Consider the following 21,182-nt stretch of genomic DNA (forward strand, 5'->3'; position numbering starts at 1 on the left):
GTAAGGAAGAAAGATGAGGAAACAAAGAGTGAGGTAAAGGAAGATAACGAGTGGTGAAGAAATAGAAGAAGTATTTCATTTGATAAGAAAATAACTATGATTTATTGATGTTTCTTAAATATGTTACTATCACTTTCGTATTTTATGTACTTATGTTGGTGTAGCAAGTTAAAATCCTTTTAAGTGTATTTTGAGGATGCTTGGGAAGTCCAATAGTGATGGTGGTGAGTGATATTGAAATTTTTGGTTGTTAAAATGACACTTGATTTTATTTTGAAACTGAAAAAAATACTATTCTAATAAAAAAATTTAAATTCCATTATTTTTTTGGTTAAAAAATTTCTTTAGACATATTTTTTTATATTTTTAAAACAAAATACTTTTTAAAAAAGAAGAAGAAAGAAGCACACTCTAAATATTAAATAACCGAAAATTTTCTAGGGTTAGGGCTTAAATTATCATAACCCTAACAATATTCTTTCGGTCAGTGTCTGATAGTAGATTGAGCAACAGAGGAACGATGTCGAAGAAGAACAACCTCGCCAAGAGAAAGAAGCAGTACGAATTCGATCTCCAAAGTACTCTCTCTCACCTTCGATTTTTACCCAACTCAAACTCAAGTTTCAATATTCATGGTCTGATTTCGTGTTTGTTTGTGGCGATTTTTCTTTCAGGAGAGAAACAAGAGAAGATAAAGAAAGAGCAGAAGCTCCATGCGAAGAAAAACAAGATGAAAGTCAGTGTTTGCCTCTTAATTTGCCAGTTTTCTTTTATTTTTTTTTTTGCTGAGATTTTTATTTAGTCGTGTTAAAAAAATGGGAATATGTGATTCAAGGGTTTCTTGTGGTGGTTTTGGATTTAATTAATTTTGTTATGTAAAAAGATGTTAACTTTTTTATGTGAGAATTTTAGTCGCTGAATGCTGAGATAGTGGGTCAAATTTAAACTCTTTGTTATTCTTCTTAATTTGTTGAAAGCTAAAGTAACCAATGGTATTTGGGTCTAGTGGAAGGGGCTAGTCCCCAATAATGTGAAGAACTATGGTTCAAATCTCCGCTAGTGGAGGTTTGCACATTTAGTGTTCTACAAATGACTTGAACATGATTAACTCCAAAAGTTTTTTTGGTGAGTTATTACCTGCAAAAGTGAATACCTGCAGAGGGAAAAAAAGTTGAAAGCTGATGCAGGATAAACAGAGTGTATGCTATATGATCTGAATATTAGATTTAAACTTTGGAATGGAAGGAAAACCAAAAGTACAAAAGATTAAATTGTGCTTTTCTTTATGTGTGTGTTTGTGTTTTAAGGATTAATCATCTTTTGTATGGTTTTGTTTTTGTTTGGTATTTAGGTTGATGGTAGTGACAAGAAAAAGAAAGGTGGGAGTGGATTTCAGGTGGGGAAGAGAAAAGTGAAGACCAAGTTGACTGCCCTTGCTAAAGCTAAGGCTGCCCAGGCAATGGAGCTTGACAAATGAGGTTCGACTTGTGTAATTTTAGACAGTGTGTTGAAATTGATAGATGACAGTGTTGTTTTGAGGCTCGATATCCTTGTTCTGTTCTGTTCTGTTATATGACTATGAGGGTATAAGTTGTATATTAGGTGACTATTTTTATTAGAGTTGTCTCTCTTTTACAATTTTTTGTCTAATCAACTGCCGACTTTTAATTTTACATCTTGCAATATGTTGATAAAATTTTGTACCTGTATGTGTCTTCTTTATGCTGTGCTCACTCCTATGTATACAGCATGTCCGCCTTGCAAGTTATTTGCAGCGATGAAGAGTTTGGCATTTTGTTTTCATGATGAGGTATATGCTTTCTGTGGCCACTTGATGCAGTCCATTGTTAGAAGAACTAGTAAGGTGTAATTGATGTCCGAATCTGAGCATTGAGAGCAGGAAGATTTGCTTGCTTGCTTGTGATGGTTTCGAATCCCTAATGATGATGATGATTATGTGATTGTTCTAGTGAGAGTATATGGTCAGCATAAAACTGCTTAAATTCTTAGCTAGTAAGGGGAGTAGAGATCCTCTCCATTTTTTAGGTAATTGTTATGCACGGATGTATCTGAGCATTGTGAGCCCAACAATGCTTGCAGTTTAAGTTTCAAATTCTTAAGGGTTAAAAATCGTTTCAAGTAAAATCTGTATTACTGGAAGTGGGGAGATAGGGTTTTCCTCTTCAAAGAAACAACTTTTTGAGGACAATGAAACAAATACTTTCTAGGAATGTCTGATTTGTCAATGTATTTCATGTTTGCCAAACTAATAATAGGTTTAGACATTGATGTTTGATAGAATAGGTGTGTTATGAATGTAGATATCATCAGAAAGCTTTAATTACCACAGAACTCAGTTCAGCAATTCTATTATGGTTTTTGGAGGTAAAATGATATTCTTTTCTAACAATTTTATATTGAGACTAAGGGAATGTTTGGTAGGGAAGAAGTTTTCTTATATCCGGAAACCTATTTTTTGAGGATGAATAAAATTTGTTTATTTAGTCATTGGAAATCTTTATATTAATTTATTTGAAAATCAAATAATTATGTATATTTTTATTAATTATTTATTACATTATACAATTTAATAGAGAATAACATGATGTTTTAATGTAGTAAAAGAAAAATTAAACTTGAGAAAGTAAAATTTTCATTTCCTTTCGTGAGAAAGTTTGAGAAATTGATTAAAAAAATGTTTTAGGAAAACTTCTTTTGTTGGAAATATTATTTTAAAATGCATATAAAACATGAAAAAAATTAAGTTTCTCAATCTATGATTTTTGGAAGAAAAAAAATTTACTAAACATCTAAATAACGTGCTCAATTTTTTTAGATTTAGCTATGAAGATAATTCCTAATGGAGAAAAATAGAGGAACTTAAAAATACTTGCAATTTTTTTATTGGAATTAAAATGAAAAACACTTTTATAGAGGTAAAAAAATATATTAGACCCTAATATAAACAAATAAATAAATTATTCGTTCCATCTCATTTTACTCAAATCAGAGAGGAACAAAAGGCAGTTGTACTGAGATTGGATGGAACAAGTTTTATTGGGTTTCATTTCAATCCTTTTATTTTTACAATCCAAATAATGAAACATAATAACATTCTTTCCCCTTTCAAAAAAAAATTCCCATCAATCTAAACATTGTTAATGATAGATTTTGCTGTATACGTTAGAACAGAACATAACATATACGTATGTGGTGCATTATAAAAATAAACCATATGACTAAGAAGTAATACGTTTTGGTTTCACTGAAAAAAAAGTCGAATTTAAGAGAATGTAATAGAATATAACAGAATTTCGTTTTTTCATGTCTGCACTCCAATTGCTAACTAAATAGTTCCATCTTTTTAATATTTATTAGGCGACAAAAAGATACAAGATTAGTAAAATATAGCCTATCATGTACTGATGTACAAGATGTATTCCTCAATAAGATAAATTCATATAAAATCAGAACTTATGTTGCCTCTTATGTTATTTTGTCGGTAGTCGAAGGTTTAATGAGCTTTAAATTGCATTTTTTTTACCAACTGCTTAATGAAGCTCTAGAATGCATTAATAGAAATAGAAGTCATTGTTTTGTACAATTTTATGGTATTTGTTTGCTGTAGTACCTTCATTATCGTACGAATACAACTATTTTAATGTAAGTTTCAATAGTTAAAAATGTAATTAGAGACCAAGCAGAAACCTTCATACTTATGTTTTTTAAGCAGAAGATAAGAACACTCACTTTTTTGTTTTAAAAACTATTTTCTAAAACAAATTCATACCACTCAGCAATCAATTATGATCTCAAATCCATTAAGTTTTAAAAATTGCTTTCAAAACAAGTACTACTTGCACGAATGAAACTGAGCTCAAAATTTCAGAAGTAGTGACCCAACAACAAATTATAATGAAAGAAAAAACACTCTTGCTATTTATGCCCTTATTTTCCTAAGTACACCCACATACCCCCTTTCTACCTTTCAATTATCCATTATACTCTTTTTCTTAAATAAGTACATCCTTTTTGCCTTTTGGAAATGTATTTCCAAAAATACATATACCTATTATAAAAATATATCTCTAAAACTATGATTCATAGTTATTCTGAAGATATACTTCTAGAATATGTATATATTTTCAATAAAATATCACTTAAAAATTAAGATGGTTGATAAGAAATAAGAAAAATGATAAACACTTATCTTATATTCATGTTTGTTAGTATTATTTTTATTTTATCATTAGTTTTCTTTAAATCATATTTAAAATTTTATTTTCATCTTATCTTTATTATTATTTAAATCTTAATTTTAAACTATCTTCACCATATATTCATTATATAATATTGTGTTTTCATCATTATTATACAATATTTTTCGTTTTCCTTCATGTGGCAATGCATTTCAAGATACTTCATCACTAACTTCATGTGGCATTGAATCCTTGGCATAGAATTGGATTTGAAAATAAATGAATGAACTTAAAGGAAAGAAACTATTGTCAAAAGTTTTGCTTTGTAATTGAGGTGTATAATATATGAAGTTAGTAATGAACGTATCTTGAAACATAGTGTCACATTAAGAAAAATACAAAATATTGTATAATAATGATGAAAATGAAGTATTATATAATGAATATATGATGAAAATAGTTTAAAATTAGGATTTAAAGAATAATAAAAATAAGATTTTAGATAAGATTTATAGAACACTAATAATAGGATGAAAATAAGACTAACAAACATGTGTATAAGATAAGTGTTTATCATCTTTTTTTATTTCTTGTCAACCATCTTAATTCTTAAGTGATATTTTATTGAAATATATATACATATTCTGGAAATACATCTCCAAAACTATGAATCATAGTTCTGAAGATACATTTTTGAAATATGTATATATAATTTTGGAAATACATTTTTGAAAAGTAAAAATGGTATACTTCTTTAAGAAAAGGATACAATGGGTAATTAAGATATAGAAAGGGAGTATGGGGATGTACTTAGTAAAAAAGAAGAGGTGTAAATAGCAAGAGATGGTCATCACCTGGTGAAGCCCCTCAAAAAAAGTGGCCAACCCACTGCTAGAGTAATGAGAAAAGATTATTAACCTTTGTGGTAAGTATGAACTTCTTCTTTTCTCTCTATATAAAAAAATGGAAATAATAATATCTTAAACTATATATTAAATAATAATAATCTTAAACTATATATTAAATGATAATAATAATAATAGACTAAACTAATGGAACAACAAGATTTTATTATTTTTTTTAATTTTCAAATTTTGAGCCTGAAGATTATTAACCCAGCTCATAGCTAACTAACCCGGATTAGACTAATAAAATTTTAAAGTGGACTGAATTGAGTCAAAATAGTTTAAAATCTAAATTAATTAAGCTAATCCATGTTTATATCAAGCTAACCCATTTAATGCATCAACTTTTGTAACAAATAGCAGTAATATATAATATCTAAAACATGAACCTTTTTTCCTTTAAAAAAAAAAAAAGAACCTTTAATTACTTGGCAACACCATAAACGTTATTCTTTGTGAAATTTTGCAGTCATTACCTGTAACTTTGTAATCGTAGGTTGGGTTGCGTTCTATTAGTGATTTGCTGCATCCGTATGGAATGTGATTCAAAATTCAAATCGAGAAAGAGTAACAAGTTGCATTAAAGAGATGCTGACCACACGTAGCAGACAACCTCATATGTCACACCACATGGACATGACCCATTGTTAACCTGTTATTCCCCCTTCATCACACGCGCTGCCTCACATTATAAAGTACACCCTATATATGGGGTCACTTGTACATTTTATCTAAACTCTCCTCTTGTTTATTTCTAATCATACTTTACTTCAAGATTTGGGCCTGTGTTGTACAAAGGTTCAGAGTATTTGATATTCATTAAGTTGCACGGACAAATATTTAAGATATATAAAATTTTATCTTATGATGGACATTGAATAATATAAATGAAATAATGTAAAATTTATTATAATATTTTTTAATGTTAATCATTTTAACAGTGTGATAATATTATAATGGTGATAATAATCATGGTGATAATAATAATAATAATAATTAAAGTACGATGATATTAGTAATAATAATAATAATAACAATATATCATAAAGTTAAATGTATACTAAATTCAAAAGTCATAAGAATTTCTTCACAATGGACCGTGTCAAATGAGATTTTATTAATTATTATTTATAATTGCTTTGTTCTAATCGATAGAGTTACAGACTATTTCAACCATGAGGTGCACTAGTATTAGTACTTTGCCAATGTTGTCATAGATGAGGGTTGCCATCTAGGAAGACTCTAACATTTAAGTTAGTATTTGATAAAATAGCAATTATTTTAGATGAAAGATGTGCCTGGTGAAATGGGTGGTGGTATTTATTATAACATTAATGTTTTATTATAGCCCATATTTTAATATAAACATATTATATATTTTGATTTAAAGTTAATTGGGTCAATTTTTTATTTTTTAATTTGAAATAGACAGATCCTTAACATTATGAAAGAGGTTTCTTTTGTAGAACAAACAAAAAAGTCAGGAAACTGTCTCTTCCTGTTTTTTTTCCCCTCCAAACCCAAGTAAATTGTTAGGAAACTTTTTCGGTCCATCTTTCCCCTTTTTCTGGTTGATTATGTAAAGTGCAAGTGTAATTATATCGTGTGATCATTTGTCTGTATAAATTTAGTGAATTTAAGAAGACAATTATCCTAAAACAAAATAAAACAGAAAACATTAGGTTTCTTCATTTAGTTGCTCCACAGCTCTGTTCTAATTATTAATGTAATGATAGCTTATATAAAGCTAACTAGGATTATGGTTGTATTGTCATAAATGGAGTGGTAGCTCGTCCTTTTAAAGTTAACTTGTTTTTTGTTCCTAAAAAAAAAAATAAAGATGTGGATGGAGTTCCTAATAAATAACAACAAGTAGGATTTCATAGTCATAGAAATACTCATATTTATTGAGAAAACTTTTTCTATACCAAAAGAGACCACTTATTGCCCTCAACAGATAGAGGTTGAGGGCTGCCTCATCAGCCAACATAATCTTTGCTCTTTCATTTCCTACCTCATCTTTTTCTTTCTCTCTCTCTATATTTTTTTTTTCTTTCTCTATATATTCTTTACTTATATATATAGGATGAATCAAATTATATTATTATAATTTTTTATAATTATTATACTATTTTTATAACTTAACATAAAATATAATTTTATTGATCAAATTATTGAATTATATTATTATCAAGATTGTGTGTTAAACTTTGTCAAAATTAAAAAATAATAAAAAAATAATCAAATTATTCATATTTTAGTATATTTTAAAATATTTACATTATGTTAATTTTAATATATATAAACAAGATAATAAATAATTTTAGATTAATATGAAATTTTGCATATATAATTTATGTGAAAGAAATTTTTAATTTAACAATAAATTTTAAGAAAATATTATTAAAATAATATAATAATTATTAAAATTATACCGATATAATTTTATTATTGATATTATTAAATCAGTGTTTTACTTTACATTTACGATTTCCTGATTTTGGTTAGGGTGAAAAGTGCCATCATTCCTTAATACCATCAACTGTTTTCAGAATTTGGTATACTGTAGCAATATTTCCTATAAATCAATTATAAAAGTAAATTAAAACAAAAATGCCACTTATGTGATCTTAAAAATAGTCTACTCAACCTAGATAAGCTTTTGGCCTTATTTTGTGTTTTAAGCTTTTATTTTTTTATAAAAAAATAGCGTCATCGTAAAATCGCGTAAATTGTGATTGTTCCAGATATAATTTTAATATCTATTAAATAAAATCTCACTACTCTCCAAAATAAAGTGCGACTAATTTTTTTATAATTTATTTCCTGTAAAAAATTTAAAAATAATCAACAAAGTCCACTAATTAATAATATTTATGTCTCGACAAATTAGTCTTCGATCATGAACTGCTAGTTAAAAAATATCGTTGGTGTAAATTACTATGTTAATCCTAAAACATGTTAACATATATTATATAATGGATATATATGTGCCAACAACTCATGTAAGAAGATAATATAACATTATTCCTCATTGATATAATTATTAGAAGGGGATTCATAATTATTATTATTTTCTAAGATTATGCAGTCTTAAACTTAATCCAAGTCAGTATCTCTTTATGTAGTCTTAGCAAATTGAATCCATTAATTTAACTATTAGAATCTTTTTTTATATGAATCTTATAGATATAATTTGTAATAGGTCAATGAAAAATATTTAATATAACACCATTTTGATCTAATAAGTATAGTTTGATTGATAATACAAAGTAAATTTGTAAGAAAGAATCTGAGTTTGATTTTTACAACTAAATTTCAAATCAATAATTAATTCTATAATTAACCCAAATGACCAAAATTTGTAGAAATACTTCAAGATTTTACTAAAAAATAATGTTTAATTTAAAAAATGATTTCATCAAGCCTAAGGAGTCATGGAAGCAATTTTCATGTGGAACCCACACAAATTATTTACTTCCCTTTCTATTTCAATGATAAACAAAGAAAGTTAAGACCTTCCATCCTTTTCTTTTCTTTCAAAAAAAAATCTTCCATCCTTTTTTTTTAATTCCTTTATCATATTTCCACTTATGGATTTGCATAGTAAGGAATCATGAGAGAGAGAAAAACACATGATTTTCAAAATTGTTTCCCTCCTTTGGTGTAGTAAATAAAGTTGGAGGATGGAAAAGAAAAGATGGATTTCGATCACATAAAAAATTAAACCACCCAAATCATAAGAAAAATAGAGGAAGAAAAAATTTAAGATTGTTGCATTGATTACCAATCACAAATAATTAAGGTTTGTATTCTTGCAGTATTAAATAATGTGAAATAAACAACATAGAGATTGAAAAAGAAAGAAAGAAAGGAATACATCCAAGAGAGGTGGAATTATATCATAAACAATGAAAGAAAGGAAACCTTGCCCCCAAAAGCCTTGTCCTAGTCAAAAAGAAAATAAGAACCATTCCCCCAAAGACCAATATTATTATTATTATGAGACTTTTGAGGAACAACCATAAATATGGACAATGACTATATATTTGGTATTATAATTTGTCAAAAATCCTTAGTACTAAGGACAACATTGGATTAGCATGTGGACAGCTCAGGTCGTCAAACGCAATATAAAAACGTTAAAGTTGTCTTCCAATGTTAGGATATCATACTATAAACTCAGATCAAGTACTTCCATATCTGGAATAGATGAATCTAATTCATGATCCCATGTGGGCCAAATCAAGGATTTTTTTTTTTTAATTATATCTGCACCTTAGAACTTTAGAACAGAAACATATGGTGCAAAGTGCAAGCAATTCTCCATTATTTATTTTAATGGGTTTGGGGAAAGAAAAACACGCACCAGTTGACACGCTGAAAATAAACACATGTTTAATTTGGCAATGCTTACATTTGAAAAGATAAGTTGCTGTTTGGGGTATCTTTTTTTAGTTTCGAAATTTTTAAAAATATTAACCATTTTTTAGTTTTAGGTTAAAAAACATTTTAAATCAATTTATAATATGATTAGTTTTAAATAAACTCATTATTAAAATTTTATGTTGTATTAAAATTAGTTTAAGAGTACTTTTATGTTGTGACGATGTGAGTAGTGACGATAACAATAAATATATCAAATAGAGATATCAATGGTGGTCGACAATTCATAATAACAATGACGTGGTGGAAGAGATGACATTGATGATGGCGGTTATGCCAATGGTATTGACAATGTCAACGTGGTGGTACCAATATTGATGGCCATAGCCAATGGGAGTGATAATGATGAAAATGGTGACTACAACCATATTGATTGTAAAAAAAAATTAAAAATAATTTCAGCTTCATTTTTTGCTAAATAGCTAAATACGTTTTATTTTAAAAATTACATTTCAAAACCAAAAATAAAAAAATTTGCAACCACTCCAAACAATTCATAATTAATTATTTTTTAAGTCTTTTATAAAAAGAGTTATATTAAAAATAGGTAATTATTTTTTTAAAAATCAGTTAAACAAATACATTTGAACTCTAATTTATTATTGTATATGATTTAAGTTGAGATTATTATTATGGTTGTCAAAAATACATTTCAGTGTCATGTTTTATATAAATATAAATATTGCCAATGACCCATGACTTAAGCACTGTCGTAATTATTGACCTATGAATTATTGTTAAGTTAATTTAATAGATGTAGAAGAACTATCATTTGATCTAAAACTTTAGTAATTTAGTCTACCACCTGAACCTATATAATGAGTATTGTCCACTGCACGTCTGTCCAGTCAATTAATGGTTATTGTATAATCAGATAGATAGTTATATATATATATATATATATATATATATATATATATATATATATATATATATATATATTTGTAATGTGATGTATAAAGTCACATTTATGTGTAGAGTGTTATATGAAATAGAGAGTAAATATATATAATCTAAAGTAATCAATACAAAACTAGTATTTTTTCTCTCACTGTGAGTAGTTTTCTTCCCCCACATGAACAAAGGTAACAAGTCAACAATTTAAATAAAAAATGTCATTTTGATAGCACGTTTAGTACTTTAGTGGGGTAAAAAATAAAAACATTTATATTTCTTTTTCTTTTTAAATTTTTTAAAGTGCTATCTGAAAACTACACGGAAGAATAGCACCGTTATTCCGTTAATAAATCTCTCCCTCTCCCTCTCCCTTTCCCATCATGATTGTTTTTGTTGAGTAATGTCATTTTTTTCTATTTAAACTTTTTTTTCAATTGTATAAAAATTGTATAACGCGAGAAGTCCAGAATATCAAATTTAAGAATTTTCCCCTATTCATATAATATTTTTTATTCCCATCAGATCAGACACGTTATTATATTCTATTTCCTTTATACATTCAGAAAAATATATATATTTCTTTTATATACTATGGTAATGACATAAGCATTTGTGATTTGCCTAACAAACATTCTGTCTAGTGATTGCACCTTTCCTCGTGCGTGTACTTAAATTTTCTTTAAAGGAAATACATTCTCTTGTATAATGATCGCAAGAAAATTAGACCACGATATGATGACATAACACAACGTAAAACGATTCGTGAATAATGAACCAAGCGAGACCATAGAATAACATTTTATCTGATTTCTACTTATACATGTATTTTATTTTATAGAAAATATACGCATATAAAAAATAAACTTTAAAGATATTTAGACCATTAGACTTGTATTTATAGAATGATATTAAATTTTAATATTTACTTATATTACAAATATCATTGAACACAGATTAAATGTTGTGAGGATAATTTCAGCTTAACAAAGATATTAAATTCAACTATTAGACATACAATTACATTAAATATTTTAAATATTTGAAAGAAAAAATTTATTGTCTCACAATTTTATTAGGTTCAAACAGAATCACTTCATATATGTTATTTATATAAAAAAATTACGACTATTTTCATATTAAAAACAATTTTATTTTAAAAGGATGAAATTATTATAAACCATCAAAAATTTTTCTTCACATACCTAACATAACATATATGTATGTTAAGACTCAAGCTTAATTGATTAAACTGAAATAATTTTGTATTAATTAATCAAGAGGACCTACTTAGTAGTAAATTTATAATGTTTGAAATAATTAAATGTTACTGCTAGCATAAATGAACTGCTAGCATAAATGAACTGAGAAGAGATTCTTAGTTGAAAGGATTGTGTGAAGGAGGTGAAATGGTGGGAGAGATGCACCATTAATGCATAACTTTGGATAGATATTTTGTTGAGTGGAGTGAGATGGGCCATTGGCAATGGCAGTGGGTAGTGAATGCTATGCAGAGAGAGAGAGAGAAGAGAGAGAAGAGAGAGAGAGAGAGAGAGAGAGAGAGAGAGAGAGGGAGAGAGAGAAGAGAGAGAGAGAGAGAGAAGTCACATGTAAACAAAGTCAGCCATCTTTCTGAGACTTAGTCAGTGAGAGAGTGCCAAACCCGTTTTGAGTCAGCTATGTCACAACTTGTTTGTCACCACCTTCTTCTCTTTCACACGCGCTTCTACATGTGCGTGTGTTCTCTCACTCTTTCACATAATAATTGTCAGATTTAATTTACATTTTCTAAAATATGTAAATATATATAATAAAAAACAAAAATTTATTCATTATTAATACTTATTTTAATATCTTATGAAGAAAATAATAAAAACACATTTAATATTTATCAACTATTTTAATATTTTATACAGAAAATAATAAATGAAAAAATATTTAGAAAAGAAAAACACATTTCATATTTATCATGAAAAAGAATAACCAATAAGAAGATTTAGGATTATTCTTAAAAATGATGTTACAATATTCGTTGGTTACATAATTTAATTATTATTTATTTAAGTCTGCTTAGCAAGTAGTCCAATAATTGTTTTTGAGTTTTCCAGAATATTTTCAATGATTTAAAGGTAATGTAGCACCCAAATACTTGTTTTGGAATATTCGTCAAACAAACTGAGCGCGTGGACAACCTCGCTTCATAATCTACGTGGTCCACGACATTTAATTCAAATCTATTGATTCTTTGATTTTTATTATTTTTATCTGTTTGATTCTACTTTTTATTCTATTTTTTTTTATATATGAAATACTATGTATATAAGTGATGAGGGATTAAGTGGAGAATTGTATTTGACCTTTGAATTAAGATGATAATTGGGTAAAACTTTTAAAAAACAAATTTCAAAATTGAAATTTGACCATAGAGGTAAAGTTGACTAAATGTTATAGTTTATTCGTATGAAAGGAAAATGATAAATGAAAAGAAACATTATAATTTGAATTGAACAATTTTGTTTTCATCTAGAATTTTTGAATTACTTCTGTTATTTCTCTCCAATTAAATAAATAAAATATATAATTATTTATGTTTCTTTTTTATTTTCTTTATTTTGAATCTTTACCCAAAAAATAATATTATTTTAAATTTGTGTTCAGTTATAGTTGGGTTATGATTGATTTAATTAATTCTTTAAATTTGATTAATTATTAAAATAAAATGTCAATCTCATAGTATTTATCTTTTAAAGTAACGTATTGATATTTTAAAGAATAGTATTCATTACACAAATTATTAAAATAACCTACTTCATTTAAAAATTTGTTATCATTGCAAACACTAGAGAGTAATTATAAACTTACCTAAATATTAAAATAAAATACTAAAAATCAAAGACAATATTAAAGTAATTACTATTTTTAATTTTTCAAAATAGCAAATATTATAGAATAGATCAAAATACGAGAAAATGTAATAAGAAAGAAATTAAAATACGTTAAAAAGTGTAATAAGAAACGGAAGAAGTGAAGAAGTAGTAAAGTAAAAAAAACAGCACAAAAAAAATTCATTATTCAGTGTTATCCAATCCAACTCGAAAGCGAAAAGTGCTTTTCTGTTCAAGTTTTGTTTGTTTGTGAAATGTAGTGAGTACGGGTACATAGCTAGGTAGCTCCATAGCATAATTCATCATCATTCATGATTCATCAACTAGGAGAGAGAAATCTGAGACTCTCACATCACTCACCCCTAGAAAAAAATATGCAATCCGATAAGGACTTGTGCAGCTGACACACACCGAGAGAGAGAGAGAGAGAGAGAGAAAACATCACTATTCATTACTCATGTTTTGTTTTTCCTTTTTTTCTCATTCTGAATTTAATGTTGCTGCTGTTGTTCTTGTTCACTCTTTCTTTGCACTCACTCACTTCTTCTCACTTTTTCACACTACTGCACTCTCTCTCTCCTCCTCTGTGCTCTTGCTCTTCTGTCACCCACCGCTCTTTTAATTCCACATGAAACCGTTGAGCGTTTTTCAACTCTCACTACCTTCATAAGGGAACACTCCAATTCTCCACCTCCACAACATACCCTTTTGAGTTTTGATTCTCTCTCCTCACATGTTAGTACTTTTCCTCTTATCTCTCCATGAATTTGAAGTATAATTCATCTTGCATTCATAGCATTATCACTTTCTTGTATTTGGGGTGTGAAATCTGTTCTAGTCTTCACAAAGGTTGTCACTTTCTACGTGGTGTTTACATGTTTGTGGCATTTTGTACTCCTTACTTGAATTTGAAACTGGGTTTAAAACAATTTATGATTTTGACTTGAAGTGGTTCAGTAAAATGGTTAAAAGAATCACTTTTTAAGTTTTATATTTTCTGGGTGTGTTGGCATCAAAGGGTGAGTGAGGTTAATATAAAACATGGTTATGGGTATGGGGTTGCCATGGAATTTGCTTGGTGTTTAAGGTTTTATCATGGGTTGGTGAGAGTGGACCTGTTACAGTTCACCTGGTCTTTATCTTCAATGTGAAGCCTTTTTGTTGTTTCTATATAGTAGTTTGGTAAGATGTATGTAAACTAGCTTCTCTTTTTGTCTTCTCTTTAATTGGTCTACTAGAATGTTTCCCTTGTTTGTGTGAACTACCTTCTAGCTAGGCTTTCCATTTTTTCCATTGATCTATCTTTCTACTTTTTGGTTGTCTTCAACATGTTTTGTACCTTAAATTGAGTCTAGGTCCCTATCTCTTGCTTCATATGTATATTTCAATAGGGTGTCATCGTTGAGAAATTTCATCTGTGGGAAGCCTATAACATGTTGCTAAAATAATTTAAGCACTTGTTGGCAAACTTGTAAATGATTTCATAGTTTTCTGATTTGTGCATTTTTCTTTTCCCACAAAATTTGTGATCATGGACTATATATGGGAACAGAGCTAGGTGGTATTGAATATTGGGAGGGTCAAAGTTTGTGAAGGAACTTGAAGAAGTAAATGCATGGATCGAGGGGACCAAATGACATTTCCTGGCTCTGCATCTTACTATATGCAGAGAGGAATACCTGGTGCTGGAAATCAACCTGAACTGCACAATTCACCTAATATTCGACCGTTGTCTAATTCGAATCTACCGTTTCAATCAAGCATTGGGGGTGGTGGTACCATTGGATCCACATTACCATTAGAGTCGTCGGGAATTTCAGCTCCATGTGTCAATGTGAGTGCTCCTTCTGGGGCTGTGCCTGGGGAAACTGTCAAAAGAAAGAGAGGAAGGCCTAGAAAATATGGGCCCGATGGAGCTGTGTCGTTGGCATTGACTCCGACACCGGCTAGTCATCCTGGAGCCTTGGCACAAGGCCAGAAACGGGGCAGAGGGCGCCCGCCTGGGTCTGGGAAGAAACAGCAGTTGGCTTCTCTTGGTAAATCTCTATCTCAGCTATTATTTTGTTGTGTTTGATGATAGCAAAGTAATTAGAGTTTTAAGTTTAGTTGAGATGTTGCTGGTTTTGTATATCTTTATCCAAGTGATATTTTTTTTCATTTAAATGAACTGAATTATCAATGACTTTGGTATTCCAATATAATTTGGGATAAATGGTTAATTTCTTTGTATAGGAAAATTTCTGATTATAAGATATGTAGATTGTGAGAGAATGGTTGAGCTCTTGAAAGTTTTGGTTTATTGAGATTACTCTGTATTATTGCAAATTATTTTGGATTTTGCTTTGAAACAGTTGAGCCCTCAAAAATTTTAGTTTATTGAGATTATTGTACTGCAACAAATTATTATGATTTTTTTCTGTGAAACTATTGAGTGTTTAAACGTTTGATTGTTTCAGTGTTCATAGAGCAGTTATTTTATTTATAAATTTTAATAGTAAATCAACTTTTATAACTAAAACATTACATTTAGTGTGTGAAATGCTCAAGCATTTCCTAATATCCCCTGTTACTTATTATTGTGAGACAATAGTTGAATGAATGAATTTATGCCTTTACATTAATTTCAATAGGTCAATTTTTTTTACCATATCCAAATACTATAGAAGTTATGTTTTTGACAATACCTGTACATTAATTCCTATAAATTATGTTTTTATTGGAATGTATTAAGAATAGGCAGTTTTGGTCCCCTTAGTACATTTCCGTTTTCTAAGTTTGTCTCCTGAGCTCTTAAACGGAGCACTTGAAGAAAACAAAAGAAGAGGATGAGAAAATATCTCACGGTTGTTCCTGTTTTTTGGTTTTTGAAACACTTGTTTTGAAAACAATTTTCAGAATTTACTAGTAGATTTTGGACAAGAAATTGATTGTTGAATAAAGTTGAAATGTTCGTTACTTTACAAAACTATGAAAGCTGCACTATTTTATTTATTTATTTCTATTTTGGTCTTTTGCTACCTATACTAAATTTAATGGAGAGAGAGAGAGAGCATTGATGGGGTGAAAGGAATTTTTAGTCAAAATGTAATTATATTTTCTTTAAATTAATTAGGGATGGGCTTGAGTCTAGGTTGTCCCTTGAGTCCACTCAATCCCAACCTTTTGCCTAACCCAATGATACGCATTGGGTCTTAGGTTGATAAATTTCAAACTCATTGCACCTTACCCTCCTTTTCCTTTTCCTCTCCCCCTCCCAATCTATCTATTTTTTTTCTATGGATATTAAAAAAATTCATATATTTGTTACTTGATGACCTAGCCAAAATTGGTTTGGTTCAGTTTATGTTGAGAATAAAATTTTGCAATAAGTGACCTAGCCCTAATTGGTTGGTTTTGAGCAAAAAATTTCCCAAACCTGGCTGATGGCTTCCCCTAAAGTCAATGATATTTAATGACTTTCTTAATTTACCCAGAATGGTTGAGTAATGATTTTTGAACGAAACTTAGAAATCAGGAATCAACAATTGCCTGGTATATTAATTATTGGTCCTGGTAATTTTTTTTGAAGGGAAATTGGTCCTGGTAAATGGTAATAATAATTGTAATAATGATAATAGGCAATGATAGTAAATTAATAATACTATCAGGAAAAGACATTTTCTAAGTATTGACTGTTTTCTAAGCAAAAAGTCAATATGTAGATGTAATTAGTAGAGAAAGTATCAATTGGGTATTACAATATTAATTATCATGCAACCAATACTGAATTGTGCACTGCTGTATGTAATAAGTCAGCATCAGAGACAACATTCATAGAAAATAAAGTTGTGGACGTGTAATTGGAAATAATTGGGAAGGTGCAAATATACATCTTAGATAGCAGTTTCATGGTAATTTTTTTAACAAAGATTACAACATAGCTGATCTGAAGTGAGTTCAAATTCAACTCTTATTTTTTTGACCTTTATATCTACATAATCTACTATACAGGGCAAAGAAATTAGCATAGTTTGACTAGCTAGGTTTATGTCTGCAAGGGCTGATTCATCCTAGGGGATTGATTATATTAATTTGGTTTAATTATATATTGTTTATTGTTTTGATGTTTTGAGTGGTTTTTGCCAGGTGAATTGATGTCTGGTTCAGCTGGGATGGGTTTCACTCCTCATATCATCACCATTGCAGTTGGAGAAGTATGTCTCATTTTTAAGAGTTTGTATCAATTTTTCTATTTTTTGTCCCGTATATGTTGAAAAGTCTAACTTCTGAACATTTAGGTTCGTTTTGTTTTTCGCTTTCATTTTCAGTAATAATTAAAAAAAATGCTACCATGTTTTTCATTTTGTTTCCTGTTTTCAAACTCTGAAGGAAATGGTTAAAACATTTATTTTTTGTTAACTTCCTTCACAAAAGTTTGTAAACAGGAAACAAAATTTTACTAGATATCATTTTTGTAATTCGTGAAAACATATCAACTAAAACTAAAAGAGAGAAACTCAGTATTTCTGTTCTCTTATTTTGAATGAAGGTCCTGATAAAACATCAATTGGTTTGTCCTGGCTGACAAAGTCTCATATCTTTGGGCTGAGAAAGAAAGTACTACATTGCTTTGGTATCTTGACTTAATCATAAAATTACTAATTTTAATGTCCCCATAAAGAAAGGAAACTGTTGTTATTAATTTCTATATATATATACACACACACATACTATTTTGTCTTTTAAAGTAAAAAAGGTTAACTTAGTAAAGCCCAAACCAAGTATTATGACAATATTGATGCCTATGATAGTAATGTTGGAATGCATGCAATTGTGAACTTCATCTTTTGTGTGCCATTTATTATTGGCTTAATTGCACCTTTCACCCTCAAAGTTTCACAATGTCAGGAATTTTTCTCTAATTTTTTTTCTTTTCACAAATTTTGCCACCCAATTTACAAAACATCACAAATCTTTCTTTCATGTAGAAAATTGTCACAATTAATGATAAAACTGTCACAAAATTGTCTTAATTTTGGTGGTTTAAAGGAAAAACAGCCACAAAATGTCTTAATTGTGGCAGTTTTTCTAAGTGTGGGCAAAATTTGTGACACTGAAAGTTTAGGGGCAGAAAATGCAATTAAGCCTTTATTATTTTATTTAAGTGTTTTTTTTTAAATGGAACCATCAAAGCATGTGATATGATACTTGGCCTAAAATTGATTTCATTTTTGGCATAATATGCTCCAATGACTCTTTGATGTTTCTTTTACTAATTCTAAGACATTAAGTGGTGAACCTCTTTCAAAAACTGTGCCCTTTCTTCTCTGTAGGACATTGCAACAAAAATCATGGCATTCTCTCAGCAGGGGCCTAGAGCTATATGTATTTTGTCAGCCAATGGTGCCGTTTCTACTGTGACACTTCGTCAGCCTTCAACATCAGGTGGCACTGTCACATATGAGGTTTGCAACTTTCATGTGTTATGTGTGTACAAACATTTATGTTCCGATAGACTTGTAGTTCATAATCGATTACACTTGTTTGATACCCTCATCTTTTCTTGCCCAACACATGTACATGATCAAATGACAACATTTTATGGAGGTACTATGATTGACTAATTACCAAGATTCTTTTGTTATTTTGGGAAAATGGCTTAGCTTAAGAACTAACATTGTTATGGAAATTAGTGCATGTTTGTTTTTCAGTTGCAAACAGACGTTTGGAGCAAAATGAAGTTTGCAAAAGCATCCAGACCATTCCTTTGGCAAAACTGAGTTTGTGGACCATTAGATTTACTATGGAATTCGTGCACTGCATTTTGAACTGAAATCCAAACATGCACTAAGACTCTGTTCTGGTTGCTTTAAGTTTGTTTTATGTCTCCAGAGCATGTACATAGCTCTTTTTAAAATGCCTGATGCCTAGACTATAGAAGCTTAAGTCAACAGCACAAATATTATTCATTAATGCATTCCTATGTATGTATCTGGTATCTACTTACGTTTATGAGTACACTGGCTATGTTACTTAAATGCAATTTATTTTAATATAGTATTGTGCTGAAAAGGAAAAAACACTGATACTAGCACTACAGAATCAGTATGCTTTCTGTTGTTTCCTTTTCCTATCCTTCCTAGCACTTTTTATGTTTTCAAGGTTTTTATTTTTGTTTATGTATAAATATTGATGAACTTTGGCCTCAATAGGGGCGTTTTGAGATAGTGTGCCTGTCAGGCTCTTACTTGGTTGCCGATAGTGGTGGCACCCGCAATCGAACTGTTGCATTAAGTGTTTCACTTGCAAGTCCTGATGGTCGTGTCATCGGTGGAGGAGTTGGTGGAGTGCTTATTGCTGCAAGTCCAGTTCAGGTAAATGTATTTTTATTGCTGCCATGATATTATATGTTGAAGATCATATTTTTCATGTTAAAATCAGCAACTTATTAAATTTGGATTCTTTATTACTACAGGTGATACTTGGGAGCTTTTCATGGGGTGCATCAAAGACAAAGATAAAGAAAAAAGAAGGTTCAGAAGGTGCAGAAGTTGCTATGGAGACTGATCATCAGACGGTTCATAATCCAGTTGCAGTGAATAGTATTTCCCCAAATCAAAATCTTACTCCAACCTCATCTCTAAGTCCTTGGCCTGCATCGCGACCATTGGATATGCGCAATTCCCATATTGACATTGATTTAATGCGCGGGTGACAATTTATTTAGTATATGCCAGTACTGAGTATATAATTCAGATTCATGGTCACTCATCTAATTTTCCTGTAGTAGTAACTACAGCATGGTAAGCACCACCACCAGAGTAGAAGCCAGCTGACTCTTGGAAATTTGATAAAATGCCACCTATCTACCCATGATTGACTTTAGGGTTGAACTCATATTTTTGTAGCTGTGAGGAATTTTAATTTGAAGATTTCGTGTTCTTGGTTAAATACAGACTGTGTATTTTATATCCTATTTGAAAGAGATTGACATTGAGTTAGATGTTGTGGTTTAGGGGGCACATATTATGATATGGTCTAGTATGATTTTTGTCATTGAATTGTTTACTCCTGAAATGCAATGACATAATAGGAAGTGTTGTGTCTGAGAATTGTGGGTGTTACACTTTGGTTGTTGATTCTCTTTTTGCTAAATGCTGGTGTAGCTTATTCTTGTTGCCCAATAGTGAGTCACCCTGCACTTTTCCAATTTACATTTTCTCTTCATGCCTCACATACCCTGTCCCCAACAATCCATTGTTTTTCTTTTCATCCTATTGATAATCAGCCCCTAGTGAACGGTCATTGGAATGGCTTGTAACAATTTAGGCCCAACCTCCTTTTAAAAAAAGGCAAGACATAGATGCAGATCTTTGTGTTTTGGGAGTTGTTCTCCAATTAAAGTTAGAGTTTCACTCTAATAATCTACATGATAAAGGTTTGCATTAAGGATCTATGCAAATTATTGAGGTGGAACTCCAATGCTAATTGGAGGGAGAGCAACACCTATAGCATCTAGAACTGCATCCAAGTCTTATCCTTTGAAAAATTGCTTTTTATAAAGTCTTTGGACTCTATTGGCCTTACTTGGTCCTTGTAGGTAACTTAGCCGATTGTTATTGGTTTGGTCTCTAATGTTTCTTGAAATAGACAGTCAACTAGGCTGCTCTCTAGAAAAACTTGCTTCCATAGGAAGAAATAGCATGTAAAATTCATACATACTCACATGTCGCAAAAATTTCTGATATAAACATGTTACACATGGAGGACGAAACAGCAAATACTGCAGTCGCATTACAGCGTAATATCCACATTCTAATAAGTAAAATTAAATGAAACACATTTATAGGACATAAAAAGCGTTTGACCATGTC

At 29.7% G+C, this 21,182-nt stretch overlaps 2 protein-coding genes across 4 annotated transcripts; both read left to right on the forward strand.

Moving 5' to 3' along the window:
- The first annotated feature begins 417 nt into the window (after window positions 1-417).
- LOC100500376 (uncharacterized) lies at window positions 418-2,365 on the forward strand. 3 transcript variants are annotated; one of them, XM_041016833.1, is made up of 4 exons: window positions 418-578; window positions 675-736; window positions 1,352-1,478; window positions 1,841-2,231. In XM_041016833.1, exons 1-3 carry the CDS (start codon window positions 521-523, stop codon window positions 1,475-1,477), a joined length of 246 nt encoding a protein of 81 aa, XP_040872767.1. In that variant the 5' UTR covers window positions 418-520; the 3' UTR covers window position 1,478; window positions 1,841-2,231. The 3 variants fall into 3 exon arrangements, with proteins under 3 accessions (XP_040872767.1, NP_001237093.2, XP_040872766.1); NM_001250164.2 differs by having other exon boundaries at window positions 419-578; window positions 1,749-2,365; XM_041016832.1 differs by having other exon boundaries at window positions 419-578; window positions 1,352-2,231.
- Window positions 2,366-13,495: 11,130 nt separating this feature from the next.
- LOC100799791 (AT-hook motif nuclear-localized protein 9) lies at window positions 13,496-20,309 on the forward strand. The gene is made up of 6 exons (XM_003528812.5): window positions 13,496-14,064; window positions 14,882-15,365; window positions 17,455-17,522; window positions 18,642-18,773; window positions 19,521-19,682; window positions 19,784-20,309. The coding sequence occupies exons 2-6, from the start codon at window positions 14,945-14,947 to the stop codon at window positions 20,021-20,023; spliced, it is 1,023 nt and encodes a 340-aa protein (XP_003528860.1). The 5' UTR covers window positions 13,496-14,064; window positions 14,882-14,944; the 3' UTR covers window positions 20,024-20,309.
- Window positions 20,310-21,182: the final 873 nt, after the last annotated feature.

The sequence above is a fragment of the Glycine max genome, chromosome 7, assembly GCF_000004515.6.
Source record: "Glycine max cultivar Williams 82 chromosome 7, Glycine_max_v4.0, whole genome shotgun sequence".
NCBI classification, from domain to species: domain Eukaryota; kingdom Viridiplantae; phylum Streptophyta; class Magnoliopsida; order Fabales; family Fabaceae; genus Glycine; species Glycine max.